Raw genomic sequence first — 22281 nt, 5'->3', positions numbered from 1 at the left:
GACTCCCTTCAACTCTACATTCCTAACCTTGTAGTAGGAGAAAGATTGCATTGACCATTTGGGGCTAAACTTGGGGAGGTTAGATTCCTCCAGGGAAAAGACCAGAGTTCATGTGGAATAAATTCAAGCTGAGCTAGAAGCTCTCCAAAGAGCTACTTGCTTTTCTTCATTCTGTTCCAGCAAACTGTGCAGCTACAGGAAGGGGCTGGAGGCTTTTAGTTATCAATTTACACAGGGTAAAAAGGACTTTTCTAGCAATCTCCCTGCCTCCCTCCTTGGGGCCTCGGAATTCTAGTTCTTCTAGGGACAGAGTGTTCCCTATGGATTCTTCTATCTTCTGTGAATGGCAGGAGGCAGGAAAAGCTAGATAAGTCGAAAAATCTCACATAAAAAATAAATGCCTTTAAAGTTGCCAAATGAGACTGTGGTTTATTGAGTAGAAATCATAGCAACACTGAAACTGCCAGCCCCTAACTGGTTTTAGATTATAGCTATCCCCAGGTCCTCATAACCTTTATGACCCAAGGAAACAAAGCTCAGACTCAGACAGGAAGCACAAACAAACTGGGGCACATGGGTTTGATGTAACCACAAATACAGGATAGGGAGATTGAGTTTCTCAATGGGCAGGTCTTAGAGGACTGCCCAGAAGAACTCCCCTGAGAAGGGAGAGTGACGGGGAGAAGAAGGTCAAGGCCAAGGCACAGTTGCATGATGTTGGCCCCTCAGCTTGCACCCACACAAACAAGCATGTTGAGCATTTTGGTAAACTGACCAAATGGCTAACTGGCCAAGCTATAGGAAAAGCTGTAAAGGCAACAATCAATGGTATATTTCTGGCACTTTTGATCTCCATGTTTTTAACTTTTTACCACCTCCATGATGCCTCCTCCTCATTCCTATGTAGGAACTCAGGGCCATAGAACCACAGAAACTTGGAATTGGAAAAGAGAGGCTTCAGTGGTCATCTGGTCTACCCTCAACCAAAGCAAGCTTCCCCAACAAGCCTCCGGCCTTTGCTCCTATACTTCCAGAGCAGGGAACTCAAGGTCTCACAGGACAACTGTTTCTCAGGCAACTTCCATCACTAAAAACCACTGTTCCTTATTGATTCAAAGTCTGCCTGCTTATCATACCCACTTAGTGGTGCTTGTTCTATGCTCTAAAGTAACATTGAGTAAGTTGACTTCTTCTGCCTGTGTTACCTCATACTGCAGACAGCCATGGTCCCAGCCATTTCTTCTCTTCTCCAAGCTAAATATAGCAGTTTCAAAATCATTCCTGATGAAACCAGGGGGCTCCAGACCTCGTTCACCCAGCTTGGCCTCGTCTCAATATGCCCTCCCTTGCAAAAGCCTCTCTCAAAATGTGCTACCCATTTTTTTCTTTGTACTTTCCCCTCCTTTTTCATCCAACCTGTTCTCAGAAATGACTCCTTCAACCTAAGATGCAAATGATTGATCATGCTTACTGTGTTACCTTCCCAGGACTGTTTACATTTTAACAGGTTCAAAGCCTTAAACTGAAGGGATGGCTGGGAATGATCAGGCAGCAGGTAATGGCAAGATAGAGATTAAGAGGAGAAGAGGCAAAGAAATTTTTCTGGGACCCTTAAAATCATGCTTGATACTTTTCCTGAACAGAAGAGCAACCCCAACCAGATAATTCACTCAAAATAATGAAACTGGTGCCATGAAAGACTTACGTGGCTCAGGCAATCTGTGGTGCCATCTTCATCTTCACCTCAGGTGAGACTACTCACCTGGCCAGGCAAATCCCCATAAAATGAATTCCTTGAAGGCAGGAACTGGTCTGAACTTTTCCTGGTTTGTTGTCAAGCGGGGCTCTGAGTAACATAGTAGTTCCTCATACATGTCTTCTGGGTGAATGAGTGAATGAGGTCAGGTCACAGGGCAGAGTTTGAAGGGGCTTGGCTCATGAAAGTTGGCAAGTGGCCCTGGGCAACAACACAGGGGCCCATCAGTCATGGAATAAGGGGAATGGGCAGAAGTTTGGGGCCACGAGTTACCAGAAGCTGTATCTGATTTCTGAAGCAAGAGGAGATAGACAACGAGAAAAGAATAATATAAACACACATAAAGATTCAATTTTGGCTCCCGCCCAAAGATTTTTGGAGTTGAAAAACATGATTTTTGAACTAAAAAATTGAACTTATCTGTTGAATTGAAGGAAAGAAATGTTACTGTTGGGATCTGAATCAGTGGCCTGGAAGATCAAATGGAAGAAACATCTGAAAGCAGAGCAAAAATACAAATGGTAAAAACTGTGAAGAAGATAAGCAACTTGGAACAAAGATCAAGGAGACTTAACATGTGGATAGCAGGCATTCCAGAGAGAGAAAAAGGAAGAGATGGAGGAAAAAGCAATAATCAAACAAATGTTCGAAAAATGTTGCTGAGCTGAACAAAGACTCAAGTTTGCAGATTGAAAGGCAGGATTGATGAGAAAAGACAAACACTTTGGCTTAACTTCATAAAATTCCGAAACTCTAAAGATAAGAGAAAATTTTACAATCTTCTAGAAAGAAAGAACAGTTTATTTACAAAGGAAAAAGAATGAAATAGACATCAGATTTCTCATTTGCAACACTTGGAAGCTATAAAATGAAGGGACAACACCTACAGACAACTGAAGGGAAAGGCTGCAGCCCAGGGATCCCACATCCAGCCAAAATACCATTCACTTGCCAGGAGAAAGAGACTTTGTGGACAAACAGATCAGAAAATATGTCACCCATACTCTCTTGTATAGTACTTGAAAAAAATACCCAAGAAAGTGTTCTAAATAAGTGATAAATGAATCAGAACAAAGATTGAAAAACAAGAGAAGGTGAAGAATGGAGGAAACAGTGATAAGAGGTAACATGTCCAATATAAATGGTAAACTCCAAATGGACAATGATAGATATATGACAATGATAGAATTACCAGGAATGTGTGATATAGGGGCTAAGTAAAGATTCTTGTAAAAAGAAGAAGCATATTGCAAGGGGTAAAAATTAAAAATGATAAATTATCTCGGCAAAATCTAGGAGGGGGAGATACCAGAGAAGTAAAAGCATGTGAAGGCTGGGGTCCCTGGGGAAGAGAATAGTGGAAATAGTATAAAGGCTTCCATTCCTCAGGGTAGGGAAGGAGCATTGGAGAAATGGGGGATCTTGTCAGGATAAACTATTTGGCATCTTGTTTTTATATAGTAATAGAGAAATAGACTTTTGATCATGTGTGTTGGGAAGGGGACAGTGACCACTAGTGGAATGGAAAAGAAGAGTAGACCTTCCAGATGAACAAAGGGAGGAAAGAAAAAGATAGTAATATGATCAAATGTGCAAAGTCAGAAACAGCAAAAGCAGGGATGAAAAACAAATGGTAAAAAATAAAGTAAGATGGAAGAAATAAAATAAGTATATTGATTGTTACATTAAATATGAAAAGGTTGAATTATTAAATTACAGAAACACTAAGATTAGGTTAAACATAAAACATTGCTCTACACTATTTTTAAGAAATACAGTTAAAAGGAAATGGTAAAGTTAAAAGGAAATGATAAAGGTTAAAGAAATAAGAAAGTACTAGAAAGAAAGCAGGTATGGCAACATTAGTGTCAGATAAGTTGGAATGAGGTTAAAAGCACTAACAAGGATAAAAATGTGTAGTTTGTAATAGTAAAAGATAAAGTTTATGAAGAACAAATGACAATCATAGTCAATAGGCACCAATGTAGCTGCTAAATATATGAGACAAATGTTTTAGAAATGCAAAGAAAGTTTAATAAAACTGTACAATTCTAGTTGAATTTTAATAAACCCTTTTCACAATTAAGATCCCACAGAGAAAAAATAAATAAGCACATAGAGGAATTGAATGATGCAATTAATAAATCAATTTAATATGTATTTCTTTCAAATCAAAAATTTGCATTTTATATGTCCAACATCAATCAAGTACTTGGCTACAAAGAAAAATTCATAAAATAGGGATTTTACAGGCCATAGTCTGTGCTCATAATCTAATAAAACTAGATAGAGAAAGTTAAAAAATACCAAAAGATGCTAAGTGCTGGAAATTAAGAAATATTCTTAAATAATCCTTGGATCAAAGAGAAATCAAAACTAAAATTTCAAACTATTTACAAACTGATGAAAGTAGAATACTTTATTCCAAAACTTACAGTACACAGCTAAAGCTGTACTCAGGGGAAGATTAATAGCCTTAAATGCCATTGTTGTTAAAGGAGAAAGATCTAAAATGAAGGAAATTTACATCAGTTTTAAAATGTTAGGAAAAAAAGAACATTTAAATAAACCAAGAGAAAAAAAGGAAAAGAAATCAATAAAACAGAAAACAAACCAAAACATGTAGAAAGGACAAATAAATCTCAAACTGCTTCTTTTCAAAAGCCAGTAAAATGAATGAATAAGGAAAAGAGAGAGCAAAATTACATAAGATTAGAATTGAGAAAGGAGACAAGGCCACAGATACAGGAGAGGTTAAAATTACTGTGAGAATATTATGAGTAACAGTATGGTAACAAAATTTTAAAACTAAAGAAAATGGATTATTTCCTAGCAAACTCCCAAGTTTGACCAAGAAATAGAAAACTTGACTTTGTCAATTATCATAGAAAAGACTGAAAAGATAATTCAAGATTGATCATTTAAAAATGCAGCAGGACAACACTGTTTCATGCTGACAGTAGAACTCCTCAGTGTTGTAGGAGAGAAGAGGAAAATGGGAGGGGAAGATGGTGAGGTCAGAGACAGAGAAGATGAGAAGATTTGGGGAAGAGACAGTGGAGAAAGGGTGAGGGGAGGTATGATAGGGACAGAGTTTAAGACAGCATTGCCTTTCTAAAGCCCTCTCCTCCCCAACCCCACACTTACATTCCTACTCTTTTTAATGGCTGCTTATTTATATTCAGCCATAAATATTTATGTTCAACTATCATTTGTACAACCAAGAGCTGCTGCCTGTAGTTTGGGGTGATAGTAGAAGAACAGATGAACGTGGGCCCAAAGCCCTTCTCCTTCCCTCCTGGTGTCCTGCTCCCATGCAACCTCATGTTGAGGTAAGTTTAGGGTTCCTGCCCGTACACATTCAGAGGGTCAGTGAGATAGGGAAGCGGGGGAGCACTGGTGAAGGTATGTCAAGATCAATCCAGGGCGCTCTCCAGTCCCATAAGACTATCTGAGCTACTTCACAGGCCATCTGGGCATCTGTCCATGGCCTGTGGGCAGGGTGACCTGCACTGGGCAGACTTTTCTTAGAGGGGTGGGGATTTTCATTTCTGCCCCATCCTTACCTTTGCCCACAAGAGAGATGCAACATCTGTCCACCAGCCTCGCTTAATGAGATATCTTCCACCTCCAGGAGGAGCTTGTTGGACCACATTTGGGAAATACCATTGATTTTCTGCCGCTTAGCCCAAAAAGATGTTTTTTTAAACATTACATCACTCCCATACGACTTCTCTTGCCAAGCTAATTCAGTGATTAACAGTATTTCGTCCAGGCAGTTCTTGCTTATATCACACTAGTAGATAATTTGTTTTCCTATTTGTACATAAATATCTGGTGATCTTGATCACAGTGTATTATAGAATTTCTGGGGCCCTGTAGTTTTTCCAGAGTTGGTGGACATATTTTTTCCTTTTTCTGAATAACTTAGCTTTTATCCATTTGTCTTCAAATGAGTTTGGCAGCTTGTAATACAGTTAACTTTTAATTCCTATGAGGATTAAAGTGGGAGCTTGGGAGGAAAAAAAAACCCAGATACCTGTGACCAAAGTGGTCCCTGATAAATGACAAACTGTGAAGTGGGGTGAGAAGAGAAGAGAGGGGGAGAGAGAATCTTATCTCAGTGAGCTGAAAGGATTTTTCATATCCAAATGGTTTGCCTCTCCTGGAAATTCAATGAAAAGCATGGCTAAAAGGTAGTTTCCATCAAATCCATTTCTTGGGTAGAGATTCTCAAGGGCTTAATGGAGAGGAGAGGGGATTTCCTAGGGCAATTTGCTCATAAGGAATGAATGGGGTTATCTCTGGTTCTGTTCTCTCTGGTTAGATTACCTTGGGGTCTCTCCACCATTTTGGGTAATTGAACCCCATCTGGAAGCCTGTCAGGGAACTGAAGCCCCTATCCTCCATACAGAGAGATTGATTCATGCATTATAGGATGGTGGGACCACCTGGCCCTTGCACCCTTCGAACTCTGAAATTCTTTGGGTTTCCCTGCTCTTCCTGGTGGAAACTCTTGCACTGAAGGGTCGTAGTTTTTTCTTCCTCCCGTGGTGGTGTGCCTGCTGGTAGAGGGGAAAACAGAGTGAGGAAGCAGGGGAGGGTGAGCCTTAGGAGCGGTTTCCAGACACTTACGTGGGAGGAGGGCCTGGTTTAAAACTGCACCCCCTAATGCACATCACTGGGTCTGTCAATTCTCTGAAAGAGCCTCAGAACAGATCTTCCTGATTCAGGTCATACTACCATCACTTTCCTAAGACTCTTCACACTATCACCAGCTTGTAAATACTTTTGTGGCTATGTCTGTTGTAAAGAACCTGGGGGCGTCCTTTGGGCCTGCCCACTGCCCACCTGCTCCTAACTGTTATTATGTTGATCGCCAGCTCCTAAGCATTATTATACTGACCATCTCTATCAGAGACTGGCAAACTACAGCTTGTAGGCAAATCTAGCTTGCTGCTTGTTTAATAAAGTCTTATTGGAACACAGCCTCGCTCATTCATTTACATACTGTCTAAGGCTGTTTTTACAGACTGTCAGTTTTACATATTGTCATTACAATGACAGCGTTAAGTATTTGCAAAAGAGGCTGCAAGGCCTCCAGAGCCAAAAATACTTAGTATTTTGGCCTTTCCGGAAAAAGTTGGCCAACCCCTGGTCTACATATAACTGAAGGCTGAATGCAAGCTAATGACCATAATTGGGAAGCCAAACCTATGAAATTCATGGCTCATGGTTTGTTCTTCTAGGGTCAGGGATAACCGTTCGTTTTAAGTATCTTTGACCTCATAAAGCCTCCAACACCCACAAGAAAATAGGAAAATGAAATACATTTCCCCAGCTTCTCACAGGCTGAGCTCAGGTACTTTCCTCAACTGAAATCTCTGCTCAAAGTTGCTGGTTTGACCTACACTCAGAAATGCTTATCTTTCATAATAAAAGTCATATATAGGATTCTAATTAATTAATTCCTTCCTGCTATGGAATATCATCTTGCCCTGTACTCTTACCACAGAATGTTCGAGACTCCCTATTTAGACACTTTCAGTGCCCTAACTGTCTTGTTTTGACTTGAAAACTCTATCAGCATGAAATTTCACTCTTTTATATAAAGCTATATGCGCCCATTAGCCACTAGCTCTGTGCAGTATGGCACCTTCAATTCTTTGCATGTGTCCCCTGAATTTTCACCGACTCTGTGTCTGCCTAGGAACCACCCAGCAAGTTCAATTTTACAGCATCTATTATTAGTTAAACATGCCAAGGAGATCACCTCATAATCACTTTCCCAAAAGACTAAATATAAATAATGTTTTTGTTTTAAGTCGATGACATTTAAAACACATGTCTATTTCTAACTCCAGCAAGCTCATTACCAACTTTCTCTAATGTCGCGCAATGGATAGTCATGGCAATTTGGGCAGAGAGAGAAAGTCAGCTTCAGAGAAGGAGAGTTACAGGTGTGTTTGGTTCTACACAGGTGCAAGGAGAGGCAAAGGAGGTGAGTGCTGCAGCTGATTGACCCAGAGTTGAGACCACAGGGAGCAGACACCAGGTCCAGGCACAGAGCACTTCTGCCTGGACTTGGTTAGTCACCGCTGGTGGGCTTCTCTTCTTCACTGCTTTTCACTGTCAGGTAGTAGATGCGGTTGGCCTCTGGGTAGGTGACTTTGCTCAGTGGGAGCTTGTAGATGGCGGGGTTGTTGGTTGTCAGCAGCAGGAAGATGAGGGTGGAGAGACAGAAGGCCCAGGTGCCTGGTGGCACACCAACCTGGAAACAAAAGCACCGGGGTCTGAAAATGTCCTCAGGCTCTGGGGACCCTGGGGGAGAAGGATGTGATAAGGGTTGAGGATGGGGATCTTCCCCTAGTGATGGCACTGGTTTCTAGATTCACAATGTCAGAGTAGTTGGTCTGGGAATTTGATGTATTGATACATTTGGACACGATCAGAATCTTTTAATGATGGAGCTGAAAATCAGCCTTGGGATAATCTCCCACATACAGCCAAACACAAGTGCCTCCATCTGTTCATCCATGTTCTCCACTGCTGGTTACATCTCTCTTTTTCACACACACACACGCACACACACACACACACTCCACACACATACCTCAGAGGCACATGTACGCGATCGTCAGTCCTTCTCTGGACAAACACTGGATAAACCTTGGCAAAGGTGTTGTGTGGAGTGTCAGCTACCACAACTCACTCATGATTCTTCCACAAGACTCCAGATGTCCTGAAGCACTGGCTGGGGAAAGGCACTTTAGGGAGGTAGACCGGAGAATCCAAACTTACCACTGACATTATGTTGGTGACGGCTGTTCCCATGTACGCACAGAACAGGGCTGTGGAGGAACAAGGACCATTGAGAGTGAGCTTCCAGAGCCCAACCCCAGCCCTCCCCAAGAGCACGGTCCCACCCTCTCTCCAGCAGTCTCAAGGTCTGCACCATGCTCTGACATTTGGCATGTTTCCCTGACATTATTATTTATCTTTATAGGTAGGTGTGGTCTATCTCCCACCAGACTGTGTGTTCTCTGAGGGCAGAGATTAAAACTTACATATTCGTTTATCCCTTCCCACTTCTATGGTGGCCTTGCATAGAGTCAGGGGTCAATAAGCATCTTTTGCTTGTCCACACTGACCTTTGGAATGGTCTAGCGTGGGCTGGATGGCTGCATGATTATCTGTCTGGGGAGTGCATGGTCAGACTACATGAGTTCCAAATAAGGCCCCTCCTGTCCAAGATTCTGAGCAGCCATGATGCTGTTGGACCCTCATCAAGTCCCATCAGGGATGGACCTTACTGGGGCCCTGGGCTGGTCCTTAGGAGCCAGGCATCTGGGTTCAACCACACGATATGGGCACCCAGGATGGTTAGGGGAGCTTATCCACACCCCTGGTCCCTGTGGACAAGCTCCTTCTGCCCCCACACTTTGCTTTTTCTGTTTCTCTGTCCAGAACACCTTCTCCCCCTCTATTTGTCTATCCAAATCCCGAAAGTGTTGAGATAAACCCCAGCCTCCCTTTGAAGACTTCCCAGATGGTTCTAGCCACAGGAATCTGCCACTTGTCTGAAGGCCATAGGCAATTACAGCCTGAACCTCAAAATATCTGGAATTTTTGACTTAAGAAATATTTAGCGAGCCCACTGTCTCCACATCCAGCCTCAGGGCAGCTGCTGAGGGGGATACAAGGGACATGGAAGTCCTTTAGAGTCCCCAAACATAAGTGGGGAAAAAACAAAAGAAAAGCTCTTCTGGATGCTATTCTGTCCTTGTCTCTAACATTGCTTAAGTCTTGCTGTTTCCAGAGAATATAAGCAACTCTTGGACAGGAAGGCTGGGGGAAAGATGGGACTGGGGTTTGAATCTCGCTTCTGAAATTAATACATGTGTTTCAGGGCAAATTCATTAACCCCTCTGAATCTCATTTCCTCACCTGTAAAATAGGGCTGACAGTGCCTGGTAGTGATCTTGGGAGGATTAAGAGAGTTCATATGTTTATATAGCACAGAGTGTGGTTCTGGGGTGCTGCTACAGTAAGGACCGTGGCTGACATCTTCTCGGACAGTGCATCCTCTATTTACTCAATGGAAATCAAACTTCCATAGCAGTACGCTATGATTTTCTGAGATCTCAGTGCTCCCAGGTACATCATTTCACTGGATCTTTCCAATAATATTTTTAGACATTGCAGCCTGAATAATTACCTAATTACTTCTCTTCTGCTAGACTGTGGCTTCATGAGGATGTGGTCACCACTGTATCTTCCATGTCTATTCTAGGGTCTGACATTTAGTGTGCCCCACAAAAAGCTGTTGAATGAAGAGTTATTGAGAGCAGGAACGCTGCCACCAGCACACGAGGAAACACATGTGTGATTTCCTTGTGAACTTTACAATGCTGTGAATATAATTGTAGTAATAGTGGTTGTGATTCCATTTGACAGAAGAGGAATCTCAAATCCCCCAGCTGTTAAGGACCCAAGCCACTGGTCCTTCTGTCACTGCTGCTCAGTTCTGATTAGTGGTCACCATGGGTTTCACATAACTGGGGAGGGGGGGGGAGGAAAAGCAGAGTGACTTGGTTGTCAGCTTTACCAGATACCCACCACAGACGAGGGCCAGCAGGTGGGTCTGCCAGGTGAGGGCGTAGAACATGCCCCCGATGGCGATGCAGGAGAGGACGCAGTTGTAACTCCAGAGGCCCATGTAGATTATCTCGAAGGGCATGGCCACTGTCAGGGCTGTGGGAAAAGATGTAGCATTTCTGGCTGGTTCAGGGTCACAGCACAAAGGCCACCCTGTGGCTGGTGCCAGGACTCAGGGTGGCCTCCCTCCTGCCATTCTCCCCCATCTCCTCCCCATCAGAGGAGCCTCTGCAAATGGCATCTGGTCTTTGGGAACCAACAACGAGAAGCAAGCAGTGGTTTCCAAACTGTTTGTCAATGATTTCGCACAGAAGTGTGACTACTTCCAGGGACTCTGGGCCCTCCCCACTCCTTTGGCCAGAGCAGCTACATTTTTAGCAAGAAAGATTTCAACTGAAAAAGTTCTGTTTCAAATGGTTGAGGAAAAGTGTGTATGTACACACATAGATACATGGAGATAGAGGGATCATACAGAAAAAGGGGTAGGATGTGAACAATAGGTGAGTCTGGGTAAAGAATTTATAGGTGCCTCTTGTACTATTTTCATTTTTGTAAATTTTGATAAGTTTGAAATTATTTCCAAATCAAATTTTTTTAAGTTGTGCTTCCAAGAAGTTTTTGAAAAATATTGTGATAAGTCAACAGGCTCCTAGTCTCAATGCCCCCAATTCCAATTTCTGACTCTACTGTCTGTATGTACACACATAAATGCATATACATACATATTCATATATGTAGAAATATTAAATTACATTTGTCAAATGGCAGTTCAACTTTTGAGACAATTTTTTTCTTTTAGCTTACCCCAAATTTCCAGTTTCTGGGTTATTTATGTCCCTGCTTGGTCTGCTACTGTTCTCTACCCTCACGGGGTTACCCTCCTCCTCTCTATCCCTCAGCTCCCAGGGGCTCAGTTTGCAGGCCAACCAGGTCTTCAATCTCCTTGCATCTCTCCACATGTCCTGCTACTAAAATCTGCCCCCTTTGGAGACTCAAGCAAGAGAAAAATGAGCCCCTAGCCCTGACAGTGTTTATAAATGCCAGTGAAGAGAATAAGTCTAGAATATTTGCCATGGAGGTGAATGACCTCAGGAAAATTATCCCAAAGTACTCCCCGCAGAGAGGCAGTGCTGTCCTACCTGCTAGTATTCCCACGATTGAGCCAAAGGCTCCATGCAAGCAGATGAGCGGTGAGGAGATGAACAGAGCCACGAGGATCAAGCCGCCTGTCCAGGGATTGTTGCAGCCATACACCTGGCCAACTCCAATGGGGATGGCTTGTAGCAGCTGCAGAGTCAATAGAATCCAGGTCACTGGATTGTGGGATGACAATACAAAGCCCAGGCCTCAGGGCCAGGATTGAGCCATTCCCGGGTGGGTAATGGGGTGGAACAGGAGGATGGCTGTGCCCTCCAGGGTGTGAGAGAACATGGGAGGGCGTGAGCTGGAACAAATAGCTCCTCACCTCAACACCCAGCAGGCATCTGAGCATCCCTCATGCAAAGCCGGGCAGGCTTCTCCAACACAGGGGCTGAACACAGGTGCTTCTGAGGGACATATGGCTTCTGCTTTGAGGGCACCAGAGGGCACATTCTCCCTAGACTGCCGTTGGGGGCTTCAGGGCACCAGATTTCCTCTAGACCTCCTGAAATCCTGGAAATATTGCAGGAATATTGGAAATAATCTAGGCCATTTTGATGGATGATTTGACCAAAGGTCACTCAGCTCATTGGTGGCCAACCCCAGGCTACAGCCTCTGAGCTTCACCCCTAGGCTATTGGTGGCTGCTGCATATTCAGTGCCACCCTGGGGATTGTGGGGCCCCGGGAAGGAGGAGGAGGCACTTCCCCTGCTCTCAAGGAGCACTTTGCATTGCAGAAAGGTAGTGTGTGGAACATCTGGAGAACAGCATGAAGCCCAAACATCCTTGAGCCTGGGTGTCATTTTGTGGGGTTGGAATTTGAGATGAGTAATTTGGCAGTGATGTCAGATGACCTTTTTCTGTCCAAGCTGAGTTGTTTACATTTTGGTAGTCCTTTGAGGTCAAAAAGGAAAAGAGGGAGATTGGCAGGATAGGGGGAGCACTGGCCTGGGAGTTGAGGGCTCCAGCACAAGTTCATTGTGTGACCATGGGCATGTTACTTCCTCATGCTGGGCTCTGATGCCCTCCTCTGTAACATGAGGAGGCTGCCCTAGCAGATGATCTTCCAGCCTTAAAATTCTTCAAACTCTTTTCTCTATTACCTGGTCATGTGACTTCTTTGAGGACAGGGCTCCTTTGTGACTGGGTACATAATAGGTGCTTAATAAAGTGTATTGATGAGCTCAGTGATTTCCAAACTTCGCTGCACATTGGAATCACCCGGAGGTCTTTAAAAAGAAATTGATGCCTAGCTCTTCCCCAGACATTCTGATTTAATTGGTGTGGGGCATGACTGGGCCTCAGGGGATTCGAATGTGCACCAGAGTTTGGGGACCACTAGATTAGTTAGAGATAATCTACTGTAGATGTTGGAAGTTAATTGCATTTCTCCATTGGATGAAATTTTGTACTTTTGAACAGCTTGATTTAATTCTGGAGTCTTTCTGATTTCTTTAGAGGATAGTGTTTGAGGATTCCCAGAGAGCTTCTCAGCTTTGCCCATCCTTGTCTCCGAAGGGGTGGTCTTTTAATACCCAAGCACTGCTTGGGCCAGAGTTTATAGACTTGTGCAAGGAATGACAGGGTTTGAGGCCCTATCTTATTTAAAGGAACCCTGAAAACACTTTGCTCCCGTCCAGGGGACTCAGCTTAAGTGTGGAGAACAGGATGGAAATCTACTCGGTAAATCTTCCATGACTTCCCAAAGTCTGAGGAATGTAGGACGCTGAGGGGAATCCAGCTCCCACCTTCCCACCTGGGAAAAAGGTTTTAAGCCCAAGCAGTCAAGAATGAGAGGAATGAGGGAACAAGCTGCCTTGGAATGGAGCCTGGGTTTAGAATGCAGCCTCTTCTACTGGGATCCACATTTCAGTCTGGTGAACTGCAGCCCCAGGCTGGCCCGCCGTCCCCTCCAAGCTGCTCTTCAGGCCACAGCCAGCACCCTGGTGTGAAGGGCAGTCAGGTGTGCAGTGGAAATTTACTGAGCACCAGCCTCTTCCATACTCTGGATAATCCTCGTGTAACAATAACAAGCCAGTTAAACAAAAAGAAAGTCACTCTGCCCATTGTTTTAAAGAAGAGCGAAATTGCATTGATTCTTCAAAACTCAGATCTGGATGGTGTGGAAGAAAATGAGCCTATTGTCAGAATGGTGGTGTGGTGGACAGCTCAGAGGGTGAGCTTGGGCCTCAGGGTACACGGATTTGGGTCCTACCACTTTCCTATTGCTTATTTTGAAGATGAACAAAAGGCGCCCCTTTTTTGTGGCCCTCTCCACTCTGGTCCCCTGAGTGCTGGACTGTACAGCCTCACAGTGTAGGGTTGGTGGGGGGCTCCATGGGCCTTTCTCTCTGGCAGTGCCACATTCCCCTGCAGCTCTCTCTCGGAGCATGCCTCATGGGTAGGGCTCAGGCCCAGTCAGACTGTGCCCCTAAGGCAGTGGGCCTAATTGCCAGATGGCTGATCACTGATGATTCTATCAAAGTTAGTTTTGTGCCTGTTCCCAGCTGTTCTCCATTTGAGAGGGTGGGCTTTCCCTTAAATGCTGGGCTCTGTCTTTTCATTTTCTTGGATTTTTGGCCCTAACCCTGTCTCCAACCCTACTCCAGCCCTAGCTCCAGACAAAGCTTTTAAAAAGACAAAAACTTTATAAAGGTTTTGCATTGTTGTCAGCAGCATTTGCCACTAGGAGCAGGAGAGCCTTTTCTTTTCTGGTAGGTTCAGGTTCAGAGTGTGGCTGTCCCTCGAGGACCTGTGTTGTCCACCCCACCCCGGGCCATGGCCCTGGAGCTGAGCACCCAGGAGCAGGGCCATGCAGAGGTTTAAGCACATCTAGACAACAGGCACAGCTGGGTGGTGAAGGCTTGGGAATCATATCTCACAAACAACATTTGAGGCACTAGCTGCAATTTGACTTTGGTCAACTAACTCTCTTTGCATCTTAGTTTTCTCATCTGTAAAATGGGGATAATGATTGTACTTACAGTATTGGGTTATTAGGAGGGTAGCTGGGAACAGTCTCTAAGACATAACAAACTTGCTTTAGTGTTAGCTGTTAGCTCTCTCAATGTTTGTTAACAAGGCCAAATTTTTACAATTCTATATATTTAATCCTATGTTAGATTTTTCTCATATCCCTTTATCTCTGATGTCTAGAGATCAGTATAATCAACGAATATGTACATTTGTGATAGCAGGTTATAAAGCAGGGTTTCTCAACTTTGTGTTATTGACATTTTGGACTGGATAATTCTTTGCTATGGGGAAGGGGTGTCCTGTGCATTGTAGGATGTTTAGCAGCATCCATGGCCTCTACCCACTAGATGCCAGTAGCACCCCCTCCCCCACAGTCTGACAATTAAAAAATGTCTGCAGACATTTGCCCTTCCCAGGAGGGAAAATCACTTCTGCGTGAGAACCACTGATATGGAAAGTACATGAAAATTCACCATCTTTGATTGATAATATCTTTAAAATCCTAAGTTTAAACATTTATTTTAGTGTCTTGCCCCTTCATCTAACTATCCATCTTCTTTAATATCTTTCCCTCAATCCCATCATTGTGTATTGTCAACTTAACACTTATCTGTACACTTTTTTATTATCTGTTTCCCTGTTTGGAGTGTAGGCTTCATGAAGGCAGGGATGTTGTCTTATTCCCCATGTACTCCCAGTGTCTAATAAAGTGCCTGGCACATATTAGGTCTTCAATAAGGGTTATTTGAAGGAACATAAGGAGGTGGCAGTGACCCTTTCCTGTCCTCTTCTCCATTAAGACCCATCATCTGGTGGAGATGCATCTAGAGAAGCTGAGACCCTGGGTAATCCACAAACTGGTTAGTGAGAAGGTCTGCAGTGGAATCAGGGGTTTCCGACTCATCTGCCATTGGGTAACTTACCAAGGGCATCTCAATCTCTGTCCAGGTGATGTTGGGCACTGAAGACACGGGCTCCACCAGTGTCGTGGGGAAGAAGAGGTTGTAGTGGCCTGTGGCCGCCAGGTACAGAGTCAGAGCAATGTTGAAGGGCAGCGTGAAGACCGGGAGGTCCCACTTGCTGAAGATGGAATTCAAGGCACTAGAAAGAACTGGGCTGAAGATGGAAGAGACAAAGAGCTAATCACTGTGATCATCCTTAGGTCTACATCATCTCATCACCTCTGGCCACTGTGCCATCCACTGTCTCCTTTCCTTGGCACAACCATTCCTGGCTCCCTTGAGAATCTAGTGGTCCATTGATCTGGGATTGAGAATAAGCTGTTTAATTTAAGGCTACAGCTTTGAGAAACAGATTTTAAAAGGATTATAGCTTGTTTTGAACAGAAATATTTATAAAACAATTAAAATATTTCCTTGTTTCTTAAATCAGGAAAACCAAACAAAATGTAATCCTTATAAAATATCACATATTGCCTTTGGATAATCAAGAGGTACAATAGCTACTGTCTTGGGTTCTGATAACATTTTAGAAGTCTGACTTTCTAGGAGGAGGCTGTTATGGCACATATGTATTGTGCAGGCTTGGATTCAGTAAAGTTCTTTGAGCTACTATGGGAACCGCCACGTGAAAATGGAACCTTCAGTTGTTGTGTCCTCTCTTTTCTTGCCCTCTTCTTTGGAAAGAGTGTGGATTTTGGAGACAGGTGCAGCTAGGTGCAAATCCTAACTGCTACGCTTACAGACTGAGTGAGCAACATTAGGTAATTAATCTCCCTTGGCTTCAGTTTCTTCTGGAAGGGACCCACCACCCTAGAAACCTAACACCCTTCATCTCCCACACTCAGTGAGCTGTAGGACAAAACACGAAATCACATGATCTGGTTGATTGGTCTACCTTTAATTAATGACCACGAATCTCAAATGGGCTTTTAAGACTGCCTGAAAACCCTACTACACATCCCTAGCAAATTAAGTCTCCAACTTGCTGAGACAACTATTTTACGTTTTCTCCTTTCTCCTCATATCTTTACTGTTTGCTTCCCTTTAGTTTCAGCTAACCACGCTGCTTTACTTTACTAAGAAAAGAAATGACAACATGAGAAATGCTTCATTTTCCCAACCAGAAGATCCACACTCTGACTGCTTGGTACCCAAATATTCTGTCCCTGCATTTTTCATATAATGGAAATGTCCCTGCTCCTTTATCGGGCCAGTTCTTTTCCTTGTACTTCGGGATCCCATCTGTCTCAAAGATTTCACTCCTGCAATTTTCTCTTTTCTCTCCTGCACCTTCAATCTCTCCTCTTTCTCCAGATCATTCTCATAAGTATACAACATGTTTTAGTATCTTCTACCTTTAAAAATCCTCCCCCTTTAACCTGATGTCCCCTCCAGCTACTGCCCCATTTCTCTGCTCTCCTTCATAGCAATTCTTCTCAAAAGTACTGTCTATCCTTGCTGTCCCCAATCTTTCTGCTCCCATTCTTTCCTAAACCTACTCTATCAGCGTGGGTCCAGTGTGTGTCCTCCCCACGCCATGAAAATGGCTCTTGTCCAGTTCACCAATGACATCTGTCTTGCCAAATCCATGGTCATTCCTTGCCCCCTTCATTTGACAGTTGGACCCTCCAACTGGACTGAAACACTTTCTGTCTGGGCTTCCATGACACTGCACCTTCTTAGTTTCCTTCCTTCTTCCTCAGCTACTCCTTCTCAAGTCTCCTTTGGTGACTCTTCCCATCTCTGCCAGACATCTAAATACTAGAAGATCTTGTGGCTCTGTCGTGGGTCTTCTCTTTTTTTATCTTCTCTATCTGAGCGATATCCTTTAGTCCCATGGACAAAATATCTTCCATAAGCTTCCACCTTGCAAATCTTGACTATATCACTAATTTCCAGATTTGTTTATCAAATCACCTTCTCAACATCTCTACTTGGAACTCTAAAGTTTAATATGTCCAACAGAACTCTTGATTTGCATCCTGTATCCCACCACCAACCTGTTTTTTCTCTTAGTCTTTTCCATCAACCCAGTTATTCGGGCAAATTATAGGAGTGTACCAAATCTTCTTTCCTTCCCCCCACTACTCTACAGTCTCCTAGAAGGTTCTGTTGCCTCTACTTTCTTTAAAATATACCCCAAGCCCAACCACTTCTCACCACCCTCATGGACATCACTCTAGTCTAAACCACTCTCATCCCTCCGTGGGTTATTACAGCAGACTCCTAACTATGCTTCCAGCATCCACTCTTGCTCCAGTTAAAATCCATTCTCCACATTGCAAGTAGAGTTATTTGTTTAAATTTAAACCATAGCCTATCACTCTTCTGCTTAACACCCTTTAACTGCTTCCCATCACAATTGCAATAAAAAGCAAAAAGGCTTCCTGGGTCTACAAAGCATACAGGGTCTGGCCCTCATCTACTTCTGCCCTCACCTCCTGCCACTCCTCCTTCAATCAGGGCTTCAGCCCACTAGTCTTGTTTCTTGAACACATTCCACTTCTCCACTTGGGATCTTTGCACATGCTGCTGCTTCAACCTGCAGCATCCTTCACCCAGATCTTCAGATGGCAGGTGCCTTCTTATCATTTAGGTGACAGCTCAAATGTCCCCTCTGCAAAGCGGCCTTCCCTGACCACCCACATCTGGAACCAATCTCTGTCCCCATTTGTTTTCCTAAAAGCACTTATCACATCTTAAAATGACATTTTTAATTAGTTTGTGAGTTTATTTCTATCTTTGCCAAGAAGAATGTAAGCTCCACAAGCATGGAGACCCTCTCTTGTTCATAACTATACCCGGCATCTAGCATCTAGAATAGTCCCTGCACATAGCAGGCACTCAGCAAATACTTATTTGTTCAATAAATCAGGAAAATGGCACCACTGATACCTACCTAATGGACTGGATTCCAAAGATTACCTGAATGGCACAGTGAACTACTGGAGTGGTAGCGCAGAGCTTAGCCCAGTGAGGTTATCGATGTTTTTTTGTCTTTTAAATTGGGAAGTGAGGGTGGGGGTGGGTGCACTGTAGATAAACTGCCACCCAGAGCGATGAGGCTAAGGAGCTGTGCAGAGGGCCTTAATCTATTTAATTATCAACCAAATGTATGCAAATGAAGACAAGTTCTCCCACTCCTCCTGCGTGGCATGAAGGGACATTAAGGATATCCCCACAGAACGGACTGCTGTAGCTTTTTGTCCCAAGGGATTAAGAAAGACAGAAACCCTAAGAAGAAACATAAATTGCCCAGAATGCTTAATGTAGTAATTTATTTGCAAGCGCTACTAAAAAGTAATGGAACAGTACTTAAACTAAATTAAACTAACTGGTTTTAGTGACTCCAACTTTGAAACCAAAGAAAGACATTTCTTCTTAGAGATGTTAAAAATCATTCAGTGTGTCTGAGAGTCATGGGGTACAGGGGTTGGGGGACACGGGTTCACTTCAGGCTGCTTGCCCCTGGGACACTCTACAGACCTGCTGCAGATTCAAGTGCACTAAAGATCACATATGTAAAAGGCCTAGCACACCCCTGCACTCAATGAATATTTGTTCCTAATATCTTGACTTTTTTATTCCTTTGCAAAAAGAGGTGATTGCACAGCAAGATCTCAATGGATGCTTCTCTTTCAAAGATTCTGTGTTTTAAATGTAGACATTCTGTTCCCAGAAAGCTCTCTGATTCTATCACAAGCGAGTCTTCTCCTTTTGGGTCTGGTTAGGCCACAGGATGGATGATTCCCAGGAGCCTGGAGTTTAATAGTGCAGACTCTGGGTTCAGAATGCCAGCACCACAAACTTTTACAGATATGACCAAGGGCAAGTCACTGAACCTCTGCAGGCCTTGGTCTTCCCTTCTGGAAATTGAGGACAATAATAACCCTGCCTTGCTTAGCACTGTGCCTGGCATGAAGGAAATACTCAATAAATGTTTGTCTTTATTATGAAGGCTATCATTCAAGGAAGATTATCAGCACAATTAAAAAAAATGTAGTCCTTTGCTGCTTTAAAGCGTCCCTGTTATCCCAAATTCAGAAATGACCCCTTGTGTTGCAACTGAACTCGTAGATTTTCATGGGTCTTGTGAGACAAACCAGCCTGACTAGAAAGACAGCCCCACGACAGTGCATGTCCCCACCCAGCGTAAGACACAAGCACCTCAGGCCCTGTGAGTCGGTGGGCAGAAAGAACGAGGCACCTCACCAGGCCATGGCTGTGAAGGTCACAGGAAGCAGAAGCCACCAGTAATAATCTAACTTCTCAGAGGACACGGCTATCAGCAGTCCCACCAGCATCCCGTTGTACCCATGGAGTCCTGAGGTGATGGCGGACCTGGGGGTGACACACAGTTACTTTGCATTTGAATTTGGTGGTGTTTGTGTGGTGCTCATGGGGCCGCTCCCTCCTGGTACTCACAGAAACAAGTCAGTTTATGTGAGGAATGTTGGGCAGTCACATGGCTGCCAGCACCTTTCTAGATCACGCGCGCGCACACACACACACACACACACACACACACACCCCTTGATTACCCTTGCTGGTCTAGAATTAATTATGCACTTTTGCCTTTTCCATGTTTAACCTCTCCTCTGCTTTTCAGGGGAGTCTGAGACTGCTAGGTATAGACAGAAATCTAATAGAAATCTGAAGTTTTGTGTGTGTGTGAAAGAGACTGGGAGGAGGGGAGGAAGGGAGGGAGGGAGAGGGGAGAGGGAATGAGGAGGAGGACAGAGAGTGTGTTCTGACTGCATTACATGCAAGTGTCTATAATTGTCTGCACATTGGCCTTTTCTCACTCTGATGTCTGCCCAGCACAGAAGAGCTGACTCAGCTGTGGATGCGCAGGTGCTCCTCCCCATAGCACAGTAGGGAGCCACCCAGAGGTGTGCTAGGATCCAAGCTTGAGTCTATCGCCTCAGACTTAGGGCTCAGGGAAGCCTCTGTGCACCTAAACTTCTCTCCCTGATTCTAAGAAACCTTACCCTTGACCTTTCCAATAGATCTGCTGAGTGAGAGGAGAGAGGAGTGGTGTGAAGGAGGGACTGGGCAAATCCCACTGCAAAGCCCCTGCTAGAGAATGAGCTTTGTGCGCCGTGATCTGTCCTCTTGCCCTAGACTGTAAGTTGCATGACGCAGAAGCCTGTCTGGTGCATGGAGGGCGCTCAGCGAGTGGTTGTTGAATGAATGCGTGTGCATGCTAAATCTTATCACTGTTATCTATCTTGACTGTTCTTGCATTATAGAAGCATTCAGAAGCGTGGGCGCCCTGTGATGGATGAAGGATGGCTAAAGGAGGGCTCTTGCCTGGCAGAGGCCATGACTTAGGTCTGGAATGGAGGGACATTTCACCTCTGGAGTGACCAGGAGATCAGCTCACCTGGATGAGGGAGAGTGGGAGCACGGAAGAGGGTGGGAGAGACAGAGTCTCTACACAGTTTCCAACAAGAAAAGCTGAACACGGGGCCCTTGTGAAGGGACTGGACTCAGGTCAAGCAGGGTCTTTAGCTGTTCCAGAGGCCAGGAAGGTATGGGGCAGCTCGAGACAGGCAGAGGGCTGGGAGGGAACAGGGGTTGCAGGGAAGACCACTGAGGTTCTGAATCTCTTCAGGACTCCTCACAATAACTGCCTGAGGAGCAGAAACCTGTGTTTTGGGAAAAGCATTATTTTTAAGTGTTTTGCATTTTCTCTACATTTTCTCATTGTGTTTTGTGTTAGAATTTAGCACTTTTTTTGGTTTTAATACCAGTTGCTTCAGGTGAACTGAGCAAAGACAGTTGGTCCATACTGGGGGAGGTCCTGCAGCCTCACTGGCTGGGTGTAGTAGGGGTAGCAGGATTCAAAATAAGGGAACCCAGGGGAGATAAAATTAGGGGGACATTTAAGGGCTGCTCCACTGCTGTTCCCCCATGGAGAGTCCCCTCCCAGAACCCTTCTCTACCAAAACTTTGGTGGTTTCTGGGCTTGGCTATCAAAAGGAAACCTATTACCTTACATCTCTGCCCTGACCATCAAAAATATAAAATTAGGTTCAACCCAATGCCCAAAAAATCTTCATTAGGTCCACCTTCCATCAGGACACTGGAAGCCTCAATGTTGCCGACCTTGAGTTACTATCTGTAAAGTACGGTCTTTGGGCTAGTGGGGGTGGGGGTGGGCTAGTAGGGATAGGAGTGGGGGGAAGAGAAGTGCTGGAGGGGCCGTGAGGTAGGGGAGTAGGACTAGTGGAGGTTATGACTAGGACATGCAGCCAAGTCAGTGGTTTCTTGGGGACAGTGGTGAAGTTGGGGCTCCATGGAAGAACATATGTGATGGATGTCATATAGGGTGCCTAGAGCTTTGAGCCTATGGTGTAGAACATGGTACTGACCTATTAGCACTGAAGCTCGCATCTTTTCTAGGCACTGTGGTAGAATATGGAACATTTGAAATGGACTCCCTGTCCTGAACACGCTTAGAACATAGCCAAGGAGAGAAGACTCAGAAAGCAATTAGAGGGCAGGCCCCGTGGCTTAGCGGTTAAGTGCGTGCGCTCCGCTACTGGTGGCCCAGATTAGGATCCCGGGCGCACACCGACGCACCGCTTGTTCGGCCACGCTGAGACCGTGTCCCACACACAGCAACTAGAAGGATGTGCAACTATGACATACAACTATCTACTGGGGCTTTGGGGAATAAAAAGGAGGAGGGTTGGCAATAGATGTTAGCTCACAGAGCCGGTCTTCCTCAGCAAAGAGAGGAGGATTAGCACGGATGTTAGCTCAGGGCTGATCTTCCTCAC

General features: G+C 44.4%; 1 protein-coding gene across 1 annotated transcript in view; it reads right to left on the bottom strand.

Moving 5' to 3' along the window:
* SLC14A2 (solute carrier family 14 member 2) overlaps positions 1 to 22281 on the bottom strand; it is a 56700-nt gene that overhangs the window by 23344 nt on the left and 11075 nt on the right. The window contains exons 4-9 of the mRNA XM_058556566.1: positions 19706 to 19834; positions 15455 to 15647; positions 11554 to 11701; positions 10376 to 10510; positions 8558 to 8607; positions 7853 to 8027 (exon numbers count right to left, since the gene is read on the bottom strand). Of these exons, the coding sequence (XP_058412549.1) occupies positions 7853 to 8027; positions 8558 to 8607; positions 10376 to 10510; positions 11554 to 11701; positions 15455 to 15647; positions 19706 to 19834 (830 nt within the window). The remainder of the gene's footprint in view (positions 1 to 7852; positions 8028 to 8557; positions 8608 to 10375; positions 10511 to 11553; positions 11702 to 15454; positions 15648 to 19705; positions 19835 to 22281) is intronic.

This window comes from Diceros bicornis, chromosome 16 (genome assembly GCF_020826845.1).
Source record: "Diceros bicornis minor isolate mBicDic1 chromosome 16, mDicBic1.mat.cur, whole genome shotgun sequence".
Taxonomy (NCBI): domain Eukaryota; kingdom Metazoa; phylum Chordata; class Mammalia; order Perissodactyla; family Rhinocerotidae; genus Diceros; species Diceros bicornis.
The sequence above is the reverse complement of the archived record's forward strand: the minus strand, read 5'-3'. Positions and strand labels throughout refer to the sequence as shown.